The sequence below is a fragment of the Miscanthus floridulus genome, chromosome 9 (assembly GCF_019320115.1).
Source record: "Miscanthus floridulus cultivar M001 chromosome 9, ASM1932011v1, whole genome shotgun sequence".
NCBI classification, from domain to species: Eukaryota; Viridiplantae; Streptophyta; class Magnoliopsida; order Poales; family Poaceae; genus Miscanthus; species Miscanthus floridulus.
Genome location: NC_089588.1, coordinates 26,261,106 through 26,276,453, shown reverse-complemented (window position 1 = coordinate 26,276,453; position 15,348 = coordinate 26,261,106). Strand labels below are relative to the sequence as shown.

General features: G+C 49.7%; 1 protein-coding gene across 1 annotated transcript in view; it reads right to left on the bottom strand.

Moving 5' to 3' along the window:
• The window catches only part of LOC136483559 (putative disease resistance protein RGA1), a 32,627-nt gene that overhangs the window by 3,586 nt on the left and 13,693 nt on the right, over positions 1–15,348 (bottom strand). The window contains exons 5-9 of the mRNA XM_066480666.1: positions 15,136–15,250; positions 14,598–15,023; positions 14,208–14,510; positions 11,371–11,512; positions 5,046–5,146 (exon numbers count right to left, since the gene is read on the bottom strand). Of these exons, the coding sequence (XP_066336763.1) occupies positions 15,011–15,023; positions 15,136–15,250 (128 nt within the window). The 3' untranslated portion in view covers positions 5,046–5,146; positions 11,371–11,512; positions 14,208–14,510; positions 14,598–15,010. The remainder of the gene's footprint in view (positions 1–5,045; positions 5,147–11,370; positions 11,513–14,207; positions 14,511–14,597; positions 15,024–15,135; positions 15,251–15,348) is intronic.

Here is a 15,348-nt window from a genome sequence, read left to right as displayed (position 1 = left end):
CGACACCTCCTCTAGAATGTATGCCTCTGCAATGGAAGCCTCAATTTTGGCTTTATTTCTACATTTTTTGCGAAGAGTCTTCAGACATCTCTCGATTGGATAGCACCAACGGTCCTGCATGGGCCCCCCCATCCGTGCCTCATACGGGAGGTGCACAATCAAATGCTGCATCGGCAAGAAGTAGCCGGGTGGAAAGATCTTCTCCAACTTACAGAGCAACACGGGTGCCGCTTTTTCCAAGTCATCAATGATGATCCGAGAGAGCTCCTTGGCACAAAGCTTTCGGAATAAGTAGCTTAACTCTGCCAACACTTACCAGACATGCTCCGAGACATAGCCTCGAACCATCACCGGAAGTGCCTAAGTTCACTCCCCTCTTTAGATTCGCTGCATACACATCAGGGAGCATTAGCGTCTGGATCCATTCAAGTACTTCCCTCCTTTGGTCCTTTTTCAAGACGAAATCGGCCTTAGGCCTTCTCCAGGTCTTGCCATGACTAGGAGGCTGCATCTCTTGATTTGCTATCGCACAACGTTGCCAAGTCCACTCTAGCCTTAGGGTTGTCCTTAGACTTTTCAATGTCCATGAGTGTTGCCCAAAGTGCCTCGGCGACATTCTTTTCAGTGTGCATTACATCAATGTTATGTGGCAGAAGAAGGTCATCGAAATAGGGGAGCCTCGTCATGCCCGAGATATGAGTCCACATATGTTGCTCACCATATCCCACAAAACCACCTTCTTCATTGGGCACGAGAGCATCTATCTGAGCATGAACCTCGGCACCAGTCATCATCCGCGGTGCAGGGTTTGTCACTTTGACACCTTTCGTAAAGTTCTTGACACTACTACAGGAATGAATTTGCGCAGCGTGGCCAAAACACGCTCCGTGGCGGGCACCTTTTTTGCCCGCCACGGTTAACCGGTGGCCGGCCAGCGAGGCCGGCCACCGGGGCGCCCGCTGCGGGAAATTGGTTTACCGCGGCGGGCAACCTTACCTGCCCGCCGCAGGAAATCGTTATTTACCGCGGCGGGCGGTATGAATAGCCCGCCGCGGTTAATACGGTTTACCATAGCGGGCTCTTTAAACTGCCCGTCGCGGTAAATACTTGATTTACCGAGGCGGGCGTTTTATGTTGCCCGCCGCGGTAAAGCCTGTACAAATACAAACCTCAGACCCTCCTTCTTCTCCACGGGTCTTCCTCTCTCAAAACTCATGGGGGGAGGCTTTGCCCTAAAATTTGAGGAAACTTTTGATTTGAGTTGAAGGGCTTCGATTTGAGGGAGGAGGACATCATAAGAGGTTCATAAAGGCTCTCCCTCTCTCCTTCCATCCTCTCTCTTTATTTCCATCACCTAGAGTTCTCTTTAGATCTAGATCTAGATCTAGATCAATTTTAATGGAAAAAATGATGTCATGTATTTCTTTAACTTTAGATTCATCATAGATGCATGCTTCATCTTTCACATCGTCATTTCCTCTCTTTTTCATGATTTTGGACGTAAAAATCATCAATTTCTCCTAATTCTTCTTTATTTAATGTTGATTGTGATGGATAATGTTCGCAGATACGATGGATAGATCGGAATGGATGTACCGGATCGATAGAGTGAATGATCCGCGGTACCTCTTTGAATTAAGGAAGTTTATTGCGGCTGGTAAAGCTCACCGTGAGAGACTGAAGCGGATGACAACCATATGTCCATGTTCTCGTTGCAAGAACCTGAAAGCCCACCGAGACAGCGAGGTGCAAACTCATTTGATCATGTATGGTTTCATCGAGGGCTACACAGTCTGGACATTTCACGGCGAAAGAGTTGGTGCGAGTGGCGCTGCATCTGGAGTTACCTCTTCGACGCCGACGACGACAGCACCACCGGTGAATAAAGATCCTTCCGCAGCAGCTGCGCCAGCCAACAGTGACAACAGTTGTCGTGATTACATCACGGTGGATGATGTAATGCAAGACATGGCCGATGAAGCCGGCGACGGTGTTGATGGTCAGGATACTGTGAGCCAACCCGAGGATGTGCAGCTTGTTGAAGATCTAGTCAAACACTTCGATGAAGACGACGTTGTGTTGGGTTGCCCAAAGTGGTTGGAGAATTTCAAAGAGTTGAAACAGGCGGCAGTTGATCCTCTCTATAAGGACGGCGGCGATTGTCCAAAGGACTGCACGGCGCTCCGTTTTAACCTCCATATGTTGATGTTGAAGGCTCGTCATGGTTGGTCTGACACTAGCTTCAATGAGTTGTTAAGCTACCTTGCCACCATGTACCCAACGGCTAACAAGGTGCACGCCAATACTTATCGGGCCAAGAAGCTGATCCGGCCAGTGGCGATGAAGCTTAGAAAGTTTGATGCATGCCCTAACCACTGCATCCTGTATCGGGGCAATGAGTATGAGAATTTGACGAGTTGTCCGCACTGCGGCTTTAGTCGGTACAAGAAAAATGCTGGTTGTCGCGTGGATGCAGAAGACGAGGGAGGCTTGCGGGGTGGTCGGAAGAAGAACAAGAAGGGGGCAAAGAAGAGCAGTGTGGCCAAACAGATCTCGGCTCAGCAGGACGATGAAGAAGAGGGTTACACGCACAGGAAAAGTCCAGCACTGTCGGTGTGGTACCTGCCCATGACCGATCGCCTGCGTGCAATATTCGGGAACCCGGACAATGCCAAGCTCATGTCCTGGCATGCATCTGCTGACCGCCTGAACGACGATGGCAAGCTACGGCACCCATCCGATGGCAAGCAGTGGAAGGATTTCGACGAGGCCTACCCGGAGTTTGGCAAGGAGCCCAGGCATGTTAGGTTCGCGCTAAGTACCGACGGGATGAACCCGTTCGGTGAGCTTAGCAGCTCGCACAGCACTTGGCCCGTCGTGCTCACCATGTACAACCTACCTCCCCATCTATGTCAGAAGCGTAGGTACCTTATGCTGACCATGCTTATCTCCGGACCGAAGCAGCCCGGCAACGATATAGATGTGTTCCTGGAGCCGTTCATGGAGGAAATGAAGATACTATTTGATGTTGGGGTCCAGATGGTGGATGCATCCCGCAAGGAGAAGTTCACACTAAAAGCAATCATCTTTGTCACCATCACCGATTACCCCGGTCTCTTCTCACTGTCGGGGCAGATCAAAGGGAAGACCGGCTGCGTAATTTGCATCGACGGGACCTGCTACACTTACCTTAAGGGATCCAATAAGATGGTGTACATGAGGCACAGACGGTTCCTCGCAAAAAATCATAGGTACAGAAGAAGTATTATGAACAAATACTTTGACAATCAGGACAAGCCGCAGCGTGATCAACCGACACAGACTAGTTGGGGGACAAAGGTGTATGAGATGGTCAAGGACATGGATCAGGTGGAGTTTGGAAAGAAGAAGAAGCCGCCTGAAGAGGGGAGCAAGCAGATAAGGAAGCGAAAGCGGGACCAGACGGAGGAAGTCCCCTCCGCCGTTCCTTTCAAGAAGATGTCAATTTTCTTCAAGTACCTGTCGTATTGGAAAACACTGAATACACCCCATGCCATCGACTGCATGCACCTGGAGAAAAATGTCTTCGAAAGCACGATCGGTGTCCTGCTGGACATCAAGGGCAAGACAAAGGATGGTATTAAGTCACGGATGGATCTTGTCAATCTGGGCATCAGGCCGGACCTTCACCCGGGACCGCCTCAGAATGGTAAAGTCGATATCCCGGGTGCGGCCTGCAACCTAACACAAGACGAGAGGACGGCTTTTCTTAAGTTGCTTAGGGGTATCAAGGTGCCGACTGGTTTCTCTTCCAACATCAAGAGCCTGGTCTCCATGAAAGACCTCATAATGACCGGCTACAACTCACACGACTGCCACGTCATGCTGACGGTGTTCCTACCAATTGCGATTAGGGCTATCCGTCCAGAGTACGTGAAGATGGTCATCACACGGATGTCATACTTCTTTAATCGCATCACTCAGAAGGTCATTGATAAGGCTGAGCTGCCTGCCCTGAAGGAGTTCATCGCGGAGACCCTTTGCCAGCTCGAGATGTGCTTTCCACCATCTTACTTTGATATTATGCCACACCTAATGATGCATATGGTCGATCAGATCCATCAACTAGGCCCCGTGTACCTACACCAGATGTGGACGTACGAGCGGTTCATGTCCACCCTCAACAGATACGTCCATAACCGCGCTTACCCGGAGGGCTCTATGATCGAGGCATACACAACGGAGGAGGCCGTGAACTGGTGTATGAGGTACATAAGAGATGGGAGGGTGATTGGGTTGCCTGTCCATCACCACGAAGGCAAAACCTCAGGAATGGGGTGCACAGGCTGAAAAGTGCGCACCGATGTGCCAAACCGAATGGTGCAAGAAGCTCATTACAGCACCCTTCATCAGTTAGTGAGCATGGAGAAATATATTGAAAAGAACCTGGAAGAGATCCGCGCCGCTAATGATGGACAACGCACGGAGGCATGGGTCCAGAACCATCACAAGAGCAATTTCGTAGAGTGGCTCAAAGAGCAACACATACCCCTTGAAGGATGCCCTGATGAAGATACGGAGACCGTTAAGAGGCTTGTGTTAGGCCCATCCAGCCAAATCACCACGTGGCAAGGGTATGACGTCCAGGGCTACAGGTTCCACACGAAAGACAAGGACAAGAAGAGCTCGGCACAGAACTGCGGTGTTCGATATGAGGGCGAAGAAGAGTACACGGGCCAGAGGAGGCAATACTATGGGCAAGTTGAAGAAATATGGGAACTTGACTACGGCCAGAACCTACGCATAACCGTCTTCCATTGCCAGTGGGTCAAACCGAATGCGGTTGCAGTGGACAGTTATGGGCTAACCACCGTGGACCTCAAAAGTATCGGCTACAAAGATGACCTGTGGGTACTAGCAACCAATGTCGCACAAGTGGCCTACTATATATATGCAGAGGACCCAAAAAGGCATGTGGTTGTGTCCGGAAAGCAGCGGATTGTGGGAGCTGATGGGGTGCAGAGTCCCGAACAATACAACAACTACGCAGAGCTCGAGCTTTTTACCGATCACCCAAAGAAGATCAAGGCCGTCGAGGACCGATTCAACAAGTCCAGGATGATGCCGTGGGCCCACCCCGATGGTGAGAAGAGGACGGTGAAAGCACCTGCACCAAAATGATTTATGTATCCCAGAGACATATATATATATATATATATGTAATAATGTAGTGGACTCTATACGTATCCTAGAGACATATATATAATAATGTATCCTAGAGACTCTATATGTAACAATCCCAGATACTCTATATGCATACTCTATATAGCTAATGAATTAGCTAATGAATTATGTTAGTATAGACTAGTTTCATCTTCATGAGACTTAAAATAGCTAATGAATTCTGAACGGATGATCTTTACCGCGGCGGGCATATAACATAGCCCGCCGCGGTTAATAGATTAACCGCGGCGGGCAACGTAACCGCCCGCCGCGGTAAACATTTCCCGCGGCGGGCTGTTACGTTGCCCGCCGCGGTTAATCGCAACCTATATAAGCCGTCCCCACCCTCAACATTCTAAGTCTTTCGCGCGGTTCAGTTTTACCCCGAAGGGCTGCCAAAATCTCACGCCGCCGCCACCATCTCCACCGCCGATTGAGCTCCTCCGCGCACCGACCCCCGCCCCCGTTCTCCTCCCCGTGCCCGGTCCGCGCCCCCGTCCTCCTCTCCCTTGCCCGCGCCCCGCCCCCGTGCTCCTCCGGCGCCCCGTCACCGGAACCCTAGCACCTGCTCTCGAGTCTCTCGACTCGGCTGCTGCCGACGCCGCCACCACGACTCCGCTCGCAGTGACTGGATCCTACCGCCGCCACCATCTCGAGTGCTCCCTTCTCGCCCACGGCCGTGCTCACGTAGCCCGGCCGGCGTCACCACCGGAAAGGTGTAGGCAGAGCAGCGGCGCCGTGCTGCACCGCCCCCGGGCCCCGGCTGTCTTGCGCCACCACCCACGGCTTGTAGGGCGCAGGCTGGTGGCCGGAGCTCCGTTCCTGCGGTCGGGCCTTCAAGGTTGCACTCCTATTCGTCTGCTCTGGTACAGCTGCAACCTACAATTTGGTACATTTCACTCCTGTCTTACTCCTTAATTTCCAATTCCAACTGTTTGTAGTTGTACTAGATATGAATCGTATCAAGTAAAAATCAGTTTTGTTGCTTTGCCCCTCTAGAATCTTTTTAGTTGAATAATCACCTAAACTGGGCTTATTGAATTTGGATCTGTATGTCTAGGGTCAGTTTTGTTGCTTTTGGTCTCTTTGCTTTGCCCCCTCTAGATCAGTCGAATAATCACCTGAACTGCATGCTTTGATATGTGCTTTGATAGTTCCTTGGATATGTGCTTTGATAGTCGAAGATGTATGTTGTAGCTGTTACCTGAGAAAGTTTTCATTGTTGTCAATCTGCATGCTTAGGAGATACATGAAGGCTTATATGCAGTTGACGCTATAGCTTTTGCCTGTGAACACTACTAGTATACTGCCTACTACTACTCCCTCCTCCTCTACTCCTCTACTCCCTCCTCCTCTACCTGAGAAAGTTTTTGTTTAATGGGTCTGGTTCCTTTTTTGGCATATGCAATGATGAACTTTTTTGGCATTTGCCTCTCTTGCTTGTCATTGGCAGTTTGGCATTGCCAATTGCCATTATGCCCATTAATCCACTGCCTGCACTCTACTACCTACACTCTACTGTCTACTGCCTACACTCTATAGCTTGATGCAAATTTTTTGATTTGTGAAAGTTTTTTGAGATGGCTAGCTACTACTTATCCCCTTACTGGTACTCTACTACTTGATGCAAAATGGTACTTGTATTACCTATTTCTCTCTACCACTGTTGTCTTACTACTGCTGCTGCTACTCTGAATTCAACTGAACAAAGCAGTACTACACTTGGTGAATTTTGAACTGCTATACTACTGATCTATGATGCTTTTGGTGAACCGTAGCATTTGAATTCAATTCTTTTTGCTGCCTATGATGCCAAAGAAATTTATGACAAAATTCTGAGCATATGCCACTGCCTATGATGCACCTTGCCTTTAAACTAATTCTGAGCTAAATTTGTGAGAATTTTGAGATGAATTGGTCACTCTGCTGCAATTTTGCCAAATTTGATATAATTTGTGAGAATTTTGAGATGAATTGGTCACTCCCTCCTTTACTACTAGTATACTACTACTACTGCCTACCTCTACTCCCTCCTGTACTACTACTAGTATACTACTACTAGTATACTACTACTACTGCCTACTACTGTCTAGTAGTATACTACTACTAGTATACTACTACTACTGCCTACTACTACTCCCTCCTCCTCTACTCCTCTACTCCCTCCTATACTACTATTCTACTACTGCTGCTCCTGTTTTTGATTTGTGAAAGGTTTTTATTTAATGGGGCTGCTTCCTTTTTTGGCATATGCAATGATGAACTTTTAAACTTATAGCTGAGGCAGTGGCATATGCAATGATGTGAACCCTTTTATGCTGAGGCAGCGGCGATGATGATCGAGTGCCCCCTCTAAACTAGGATGGCTTGTATACCAGATACAAGCAACCAGTTTAAAAGCGATGTGATGACAATGGGGCAAATCTGAGCCAACTACTACTACTTTACTACTCTAGTACTACTCTACTTTACTACTCTATAATTGTGTCTATACAACTGAAATATGTATTCATTGTAGCTTTCCAATGGCGGAGGAACCGATAAGCGAATGGCGCGACCCTACCCCTAGTGAAACATCATCAACTAGCCTCGAGAGCCAAGTGTCCGTGACCCCGAGGCCAACAAAGAAACGTCGTACAGAGGACGATGATGATCCGACCTACCAACCGAGGGACGACGAAGTTGAAAGTGCGTGGTCTCCAAACCCTGAACAGATGCCGGTGGTGCCTCGAGAATTGAATTTCGAGGAGGAAGAAGTCAGTGACAAAGAACCCCCCGCTCCATCTCCAACCACTTCAGGCAAGTCTAGTGGTCAGAGGACAAAGCTAAGAAGGGGGGAACACGGGAGGCACCGGAGGGAAATCCACGGCGAAGTCCATGTGATCCATGAGGTGGGACCAGAGGGAAACCCGTTGTCGCCACCCACGGTCCTTGCCAAGTTCAGCAACCAGGTGGCATGTATAGTCAAGGACAAGGTGGAGATCACTTGGGCGGAGTGGAACAATGTCCCGGTCGACTACAAGACACATATCTGGGGTGAGGTGATGAGGAGCTTCCATTATCCCGAGGACGCCGATCTGGACAAGTGCAGGGAGTGGGTCATGCACGTGGTAGGAAGAGCCTTTAGAAACTTCAAGTCCATGCTGACCAGGTACTACCTGAAGCTAGGCAAGTCACCCTGTGTCAAATACACTATGGTGAAGGAACATCACTGGGAAGAGTTCTGCAAACAAAGAACAACAGAAGAAGCAAAGGCAAAGAGCGCCAAGTTCAGCGCACTCGCGAAGAAGAACCTGCACCCCCACCACTTGGGCATGACTGGGTTTGCTGGTAAGAGGCCCCAGTGGCGGGAGGAAGAAAGGGCTAGAGCTGCCGCCGGGCTTCCCGATCCGTACGACGGTGTAGACTTGAGGGCTAAGGACTTCATTTATGCCCGCAAGCCGAAGAAGCTCAAGGAGGGCGCGAGCAAGTTCAATGAGCCGAAGTTCGAGGAGGTGGAGAGGGCTCTCATCCAGGCCGCTAAATCCAAGGACAGCTTCGAGGTTCGCAGGGGCCAGGACTTGCTGACCCTGGCGCTGGGAACCCCCGAGCACCGTGGTCGCGTCCGTGGCATATCGTCGAAGATGAGCTGGAACTCAGTGGAGTCATGGCAATCCGACGCTGCCACATACCGGTCAAGGCAGAGGTACAAGGAGGGCATCTTTCAGAAGGGCTATGATCAAGGCGTGGCCGAAATGATCAGTCGGTCCATAAAAGAAGCCTTCACGAGCAATGACCCAGGCATGTATAACGACTTTAATATGTAAATGTAATGAATTAACGATGACAAGAACGACTAAGTGAATGTATATATATGTATATTATCTCATGTGTAATGACTGCATACTTTTTAAGTTTAATCTGTGAAATCTGGATGTGATTGGATGTGATTTGAATTTGAATTTGAATTTGAATTTAATTATATGCTGCTGTATTTTTTTTTATTCAGGAAATAATTTACCGAGGCTTGCAAATAATAATGCCCGCCACGGATAACTAACATAACCGCGGCGGGCGGTGTACCGTGTCCGCCGCGGTAAAATAATTTACCGTGGCGGGCGGTTCAACGTGACCGCCGTGGTAAAAGTATATTTACCGCGGCGGGCACGTTACACCGCCCGCCGTGGTAAATAGGTTAACCGCGGCGGGCAAAGCCGCCCGCCGCGGTTAAGCCACGATTTACCGTGGCCTCTAGGCCGCGGCGGACAGCTTTGCCCGCCGCGGAAAATCAAAAACGCCCGCCTCCATTAAAGTTTATGTAGTAGTGTGATGTCTTGTCTGAATGGATGGTCAAGAGGTAGGAATTGACGATGTCTGTCGAATGACGAATACTTGCCACCCTTCTACAACCAAATGAACCTCACACCTTCCTTGCATATTGGGCATGGAAACTTCTCGTGAACACACCAGGCGCAGAATATCTCATATGCCAGGAAGTCATGCAGGGAGTAGTGGTACCAAACGTGCATTTTGAAGGTTGTCTTTGTATCTCGATCGTATGTCCATACCCCTTTGTCCCAAGCACGGACCAATTCATCAAACGCGGGCTCCATGAACACACCCATATTACTCCCTGGGTGTCCAGGAATTATCAACGACAAGAATACGTTATGTCGTTGAAAGGAGACACCAGGGGGGAGATTAAGGGGGATAACGAAGACGGGCCAACATGTGTATGGGGCAGCCATCATTCTATAAGGATTGAACCCATCTGTTGCTAGCGCGACACGTACATTACGAGCCTCATCTGCTTTGTCACGATGTATGTCATTAAAGCGGATCTAAGCTTCACCATCGGATGGATGTACCATCTTGTTAGGATTGTACCGTTTGTCATTTTTGTGCCATGTCATCTGTTTCACGGATTCCTCGGTCCTGTATAGCCGTTGGATCCTCGGTAGGAACGGAAGGTACCGTAGGATTTTCATGGGGATCGTAAGTTGCCTCTTCTGGCCATCATCAGAGTCTACCTCCAGGTACCTGGAGGATTTACACTTTGGACAAAACTTTGTATGCTCGTGTTCTTTCCTAAATAGGACGCACCCCTTTGGACAAGCATGTATCTGCTCATACGACATCTTATGTGCACGAAGGAGTTTCTGTGACTCGTACATGCTCTTTGGCAGAATGTGGCCCTCCGGAAGCAGGGTGCCAATCACGGCCAACATCTTATCGAAGCCTTCTCGACTCAAGTTTAACTCGGACTTCAACCCCATTAAGCGTCCAATGGCATCCAGTTGAGACACCGTTGACCGATCGTGAAGGGGTTTCTGTGCCGAGTCCATCATGTCGTAGAACGCCTGTGCGGCTGCCTCCATCTCCTCCTTCTCACGTCCCTCATCGAACTGTCCTTGGTGAAAGTCATCTAACATGTCTGCTACCCCCGCATCAGCATCAAAAGCCTCTACCCGTGGTCTCACCACCTCCTCTCTCATACGATGGGCTTCACCATGGTGGACCCACTGGGTGTAGTCCGGTGTAAATCCATTCTTCACAATATGTTTACCCATTTCCACCTTGTTTACCCTTCTCCTATTTCCACATTTGTTGCAGGGACACAAAACTAGGCAATGTCCTTTAGCAGCCTTGCCAAATGCACTATTCAAGAAAGCATTGATCTTGTTCATCCATTCCGTGGTGTAATCACTCTGACTTCTCCAGACCGTGTACATCCACTGACGGTCATCCATCCTCTAACATATGTATTAGCGAGTAATGTAACCATCAATTGCATCTACATGGTGTTCCTACTGTCTAATAGGTGAGGATAGGTCCTAATCCCACCCGCGGATGCGTAGATGAGGTTAGTTTCCATGCTTTACTCCTATCCAAGACAGAATTTTGGCAGCACATCCCCGCTGTTCTCCAGATACATGTCCTGCCAAAGAAGAGTGCGTATCCGGAGAACAATAGGAAGGTGATGCCGAAACTCTATCTCGGACCGGAGCAGACCATGGAAACTAACCCATCTATGCATCCGCGGGCTGTCCAAAAAATGTGGACAATCCAAAACAGATACGATCATAGATATGCAAAGATCTGCATACCTCCAACCGTATCTCATTCGAACGGGAGACGCCTAACTGGGTTACGCGATCTACGACCATGATACGGAAAGAGGGGTTATACCTAGGGTGGCAGCGGAGTCAGGCTAGCGGGGCCGTGGTGGGTCGGTGCCGTGGCAAGGCGACACGGTGCAGGTAGACCCGCAGCGGCGAGGAAGACGATCGGGGTCGCCGAGATACTTTGGCTCGGCTACGACGGCTCTTCTCTGCAAAAAAAAGAACAAAATACTATCTCAGTTCAAAATTTCGGCAGAACCTCCCCTGCACGGTGAGGTATCCAAAACCTGCAAAAAAACATACGGCGCGATGGTCGACAACCACATATACATATGCATTCAATTCAACATATCATTGCCAAGTCACATTCATCCACCACCACCACCGCCGCCGCCGCCACTCTACTCTTCTACTACTACAACCACCACCACCACCGCCACTCTACTCTTCTACTACTACAACCACCACCACCTATTACTACTACTACTACCACCACAACCACCTACTGTACTACTACTACCACCACCACAACCACCTACTACTACTACTCTACCAAACTCTACTTCTACTAAAACATACTACCACTGCTACTCTACTACTCACTTATGGTGTCGGGGGCTGGGAGGGCGTCGGGGTCGGCCGAGGCGCGCTGAGGACGGGGAGAGGATGGCCGCGGCGGTCGGGGGCGCGCCGAGGACGGCCGGGGTCGCGCCGAGAGGGCCGGGGCGGCGCTGCCGTGGGCCGGGACGCGGGCCACGGGTTGGAGCGGCGGGCGTGGGGCGGCAGCCGCCGGCGGGCCGCGGTGTCCGGGGCGGCTGGCGGAGGCACGCCGGTGTGGGCAGGCCGGCGGGCGAAGGAGGTGGGGGCATGACGGCGGGGGCGCGCCGGCGGGGTGGGGCGGGTGGGGGCGCGACGGCGGGGCGGGGTGGGCGAAGGCGGTGGGGGCACGCCGACAGGGTCGCGCCGCCGTGCGCGGGCGGCGGAGCGGTGGGGGGGCGCCGGCGGGTGAGCGGGTGGGGCGTGCGCTGGGGCGGGGCGGGACGGTGGGCCGGCCGCGCTGGGCAGGGCGGGACGGCGGCGCGCGCGTGTGCGTGTGTGGGAGGGAGGGAGGTCACAGTTAAGTGTGGATGGGCCGGTTTGCCGAGTGCCAGATCGGGGCACTCGGCAAACGTGTTTTCCTTTTTTTTGAAATCTAAACCCTCAACCGCACTGCATCGTATTTTTTTTTAAAAAATACCACTTTGCCGAGTGCCGGGCGGAGAGGCACTCGACAAACATTTAAAAAAAAAATTGGCACACTCTTTGCCGAGTGTCCCCACGGACACTCGGCAAAGGGAACACTTTGCCGAGTGCCTGACAGCTGGCACTCGGTAAAGAGCATGTTTGCCGAGTGTCAAAAGATGACACTCGGCAAACCAATTTTTTTTTTGTATTTTGACCTCCAACCTTTTTTCTGTAGTCCTCTTACAGTACTTGGTACTGCATGTCAAAATTTGGTACATTTCCTGAAATGTTTGCTATATTTAGTTAATTTATTTCATTTAATTGAATTTTTTCGGAAAATGCAAATTTGAACTGCACGTGCATCGAATAATGGAATTTAATGATTCAAAAAATGATATTCATGGTATTGAGTGTAGTGTGAGGCCGTATCCAGGAATATACCCGAAATTTCGAACATCTTGTTCACGAATTTGTGGACGAATTGTTTTTAAATTCTATAAAATGCAAACGAAGTCCGAAAATCATGAAACTTGTCGAGATGTCATGATATCGTATGTGGAGGATGTGATAAAAAAATTGAGAAGGTTTGGTGCACGTTATCACGTACGATGCTTACAAACCAGGACATCTCCACATGTGATATCTGGAGATGAAATAAATCAACTAAATATAGCAAAAAGCCATAAAAATATACCAAATTTTAAAATGGAGTCTTTATGTACTGTAGGAGGACTCACAAAAATTTTGGAGTTCAAAAGTGTGGAAAAAAATAGTTTGCCTTTATTCTTTGCCGAGTGTCAGGGTCTGGCACTCGGCAAACCTGGACGGCAGGCGGCGGCCGTTACCTGACGCCGCTTTTTGCCGAGCGTCAGGGTTTGCCGAGGGCCTTTGCCGAGTGTCTGGCTTTGCCGAGTGCCTGACACTCGGCAAAGCCTTCTTTACCGAGTGTATATCGTTGCCGAGTGCGGCACTCGGCAAAATAACTCTTTACCGAGTGTCCGACTTTTAGCCCTCGGCAAAGAAAGTTGCACTCGTCAAAGGCCCTGTTTCCCGTAGTGTCAAGCTACCAAATGTTATTCAAACACCTTGACCGGAAGACTAGAGGATCTCGGATTACCTTTCTCTCAGTACTGTACCAGCACAGCACGTGACGTGAAGAAGAGCGGGAGCTGGCTTTATGAACAAGGCGTATTACAAGTTGTTAATTCCATTACTTAGTCGTTAATGTATTAGTTGTGTTGGGCCCACGGGCAGTGGGAGGAGAGGGTAAATAAACAGATGTACTTGTGACCCTGTGAACTCTGTAAAAGACAAGACTATTCTGAATCGGAACAGAAAAGGGATCGAGGTTCTCCTCCTCCCGATATCGCTATCTCGTTCTTTCTGTGTGCGCTCCATCGCCGACGTACGATCGTCGGCGGCAACGGGGACTATCGCTTTCTCACTATATGAACGAGGCAATGTCCCTGTAGCATGCAGCTCCGTGCTCACTCGGTGCCGGCATGCGATGTGCTTGTTGTACACTCGGTACGTAGGTGTGTATATATATAGACTCTAGACGTAGGAGTATGCATGCTGGCAGAGGCCTTTCCGTCAGCACCTCCTGGATCAGATGAGGAGATGTGTACTGCGTGGCTAGCCTCACGAAAAACATCGGTTTCGTCAGGGGCCAGGGCTCACATTTTATTTGCCGTAGCGGAAAGGGGTGCAACCATGAGTTGGTTGGCGTTGGTTACACGGACTCAATCCTTGTACCTTAGCCACCCGAGAACAGAGATCCCTCGATCAACCAGCAGGGTTGCTAGTTGTGTATAGTCGTGCGTCTCACCACCCTGATAATAGTGCACGAAAACAGAGTCAACATTTTTTGTTATTTATTATTATATGGTGTGTGTTACCAGGACGCTGTGTGTAGCTGCAATCTCTGCCGCGAGCAGATGTCCAGATTAAAGCCCATGAATTTAACCGAAGCAAGTGTTGTGCCTAAAGAAAGCAGAATGAACAAACAGTAAAAACAGAGCAAGCCTTGTTAGCGGAAGATCAAGGAATGGCCAGAATGCATATACTCACACTATGCTTCTGATGTGTCCTCCAGTCATGCCCAAACAATCCTGTTATTTATGCACAATCAGTTGACAACACAGGGTGACAAATGACTCTGTCGCGGCATGGCATGTACATAGTACATCCGTCTCTGTTCTCAGGCGTGATTCGTTGAACAAAGTGTCAAAGGTTCAAAAGCTGCTTCAACGCGTTGCTTGTACAAGTACTGAGCATCGAAATGCATGTTCACATTACGATCTTGGTCTACCCTTTTGTTGCTGCGGTGCAGTCAATCCATTGATCCGCCAACGAGTACATGCGGACCCTTGTGCTTCAGTCCATTGGTTCGAAGGTGCCGCTACCCTTGCGGCTTCACTGCAGTGCTGGCACGCTCGACGCAGCCAGAAAATCAAGTGATCATAGGCAGAGGGGCAGACAAATTAATGAAGTGACCTGCAGGGGGGATAGCCCCAATATGTTATACTACTCCAAGAAGAAATTAATGAAATAGTAGGAGATATTGTCAGGATGGAGGCAAGCAGTTATCTTGTGCAGCCAAATTTACCGGAAGCGTAGGCAGAGGGGCAGACGTTTGTCCGCACTTGTGCGTCGTTCTACCAGCCACTCTTCTTCAATCGGACATATTTTATTGTAAGGAAACCACGTCCGGCGGTTGCGTGCTGCACAAGATACAGAAATTAGAATTGAGACGAGGGAACCAAGAAAACAGACCAAGCCAAACACGGTATCTGGAAATAAAAATATATCGGATGAAGCA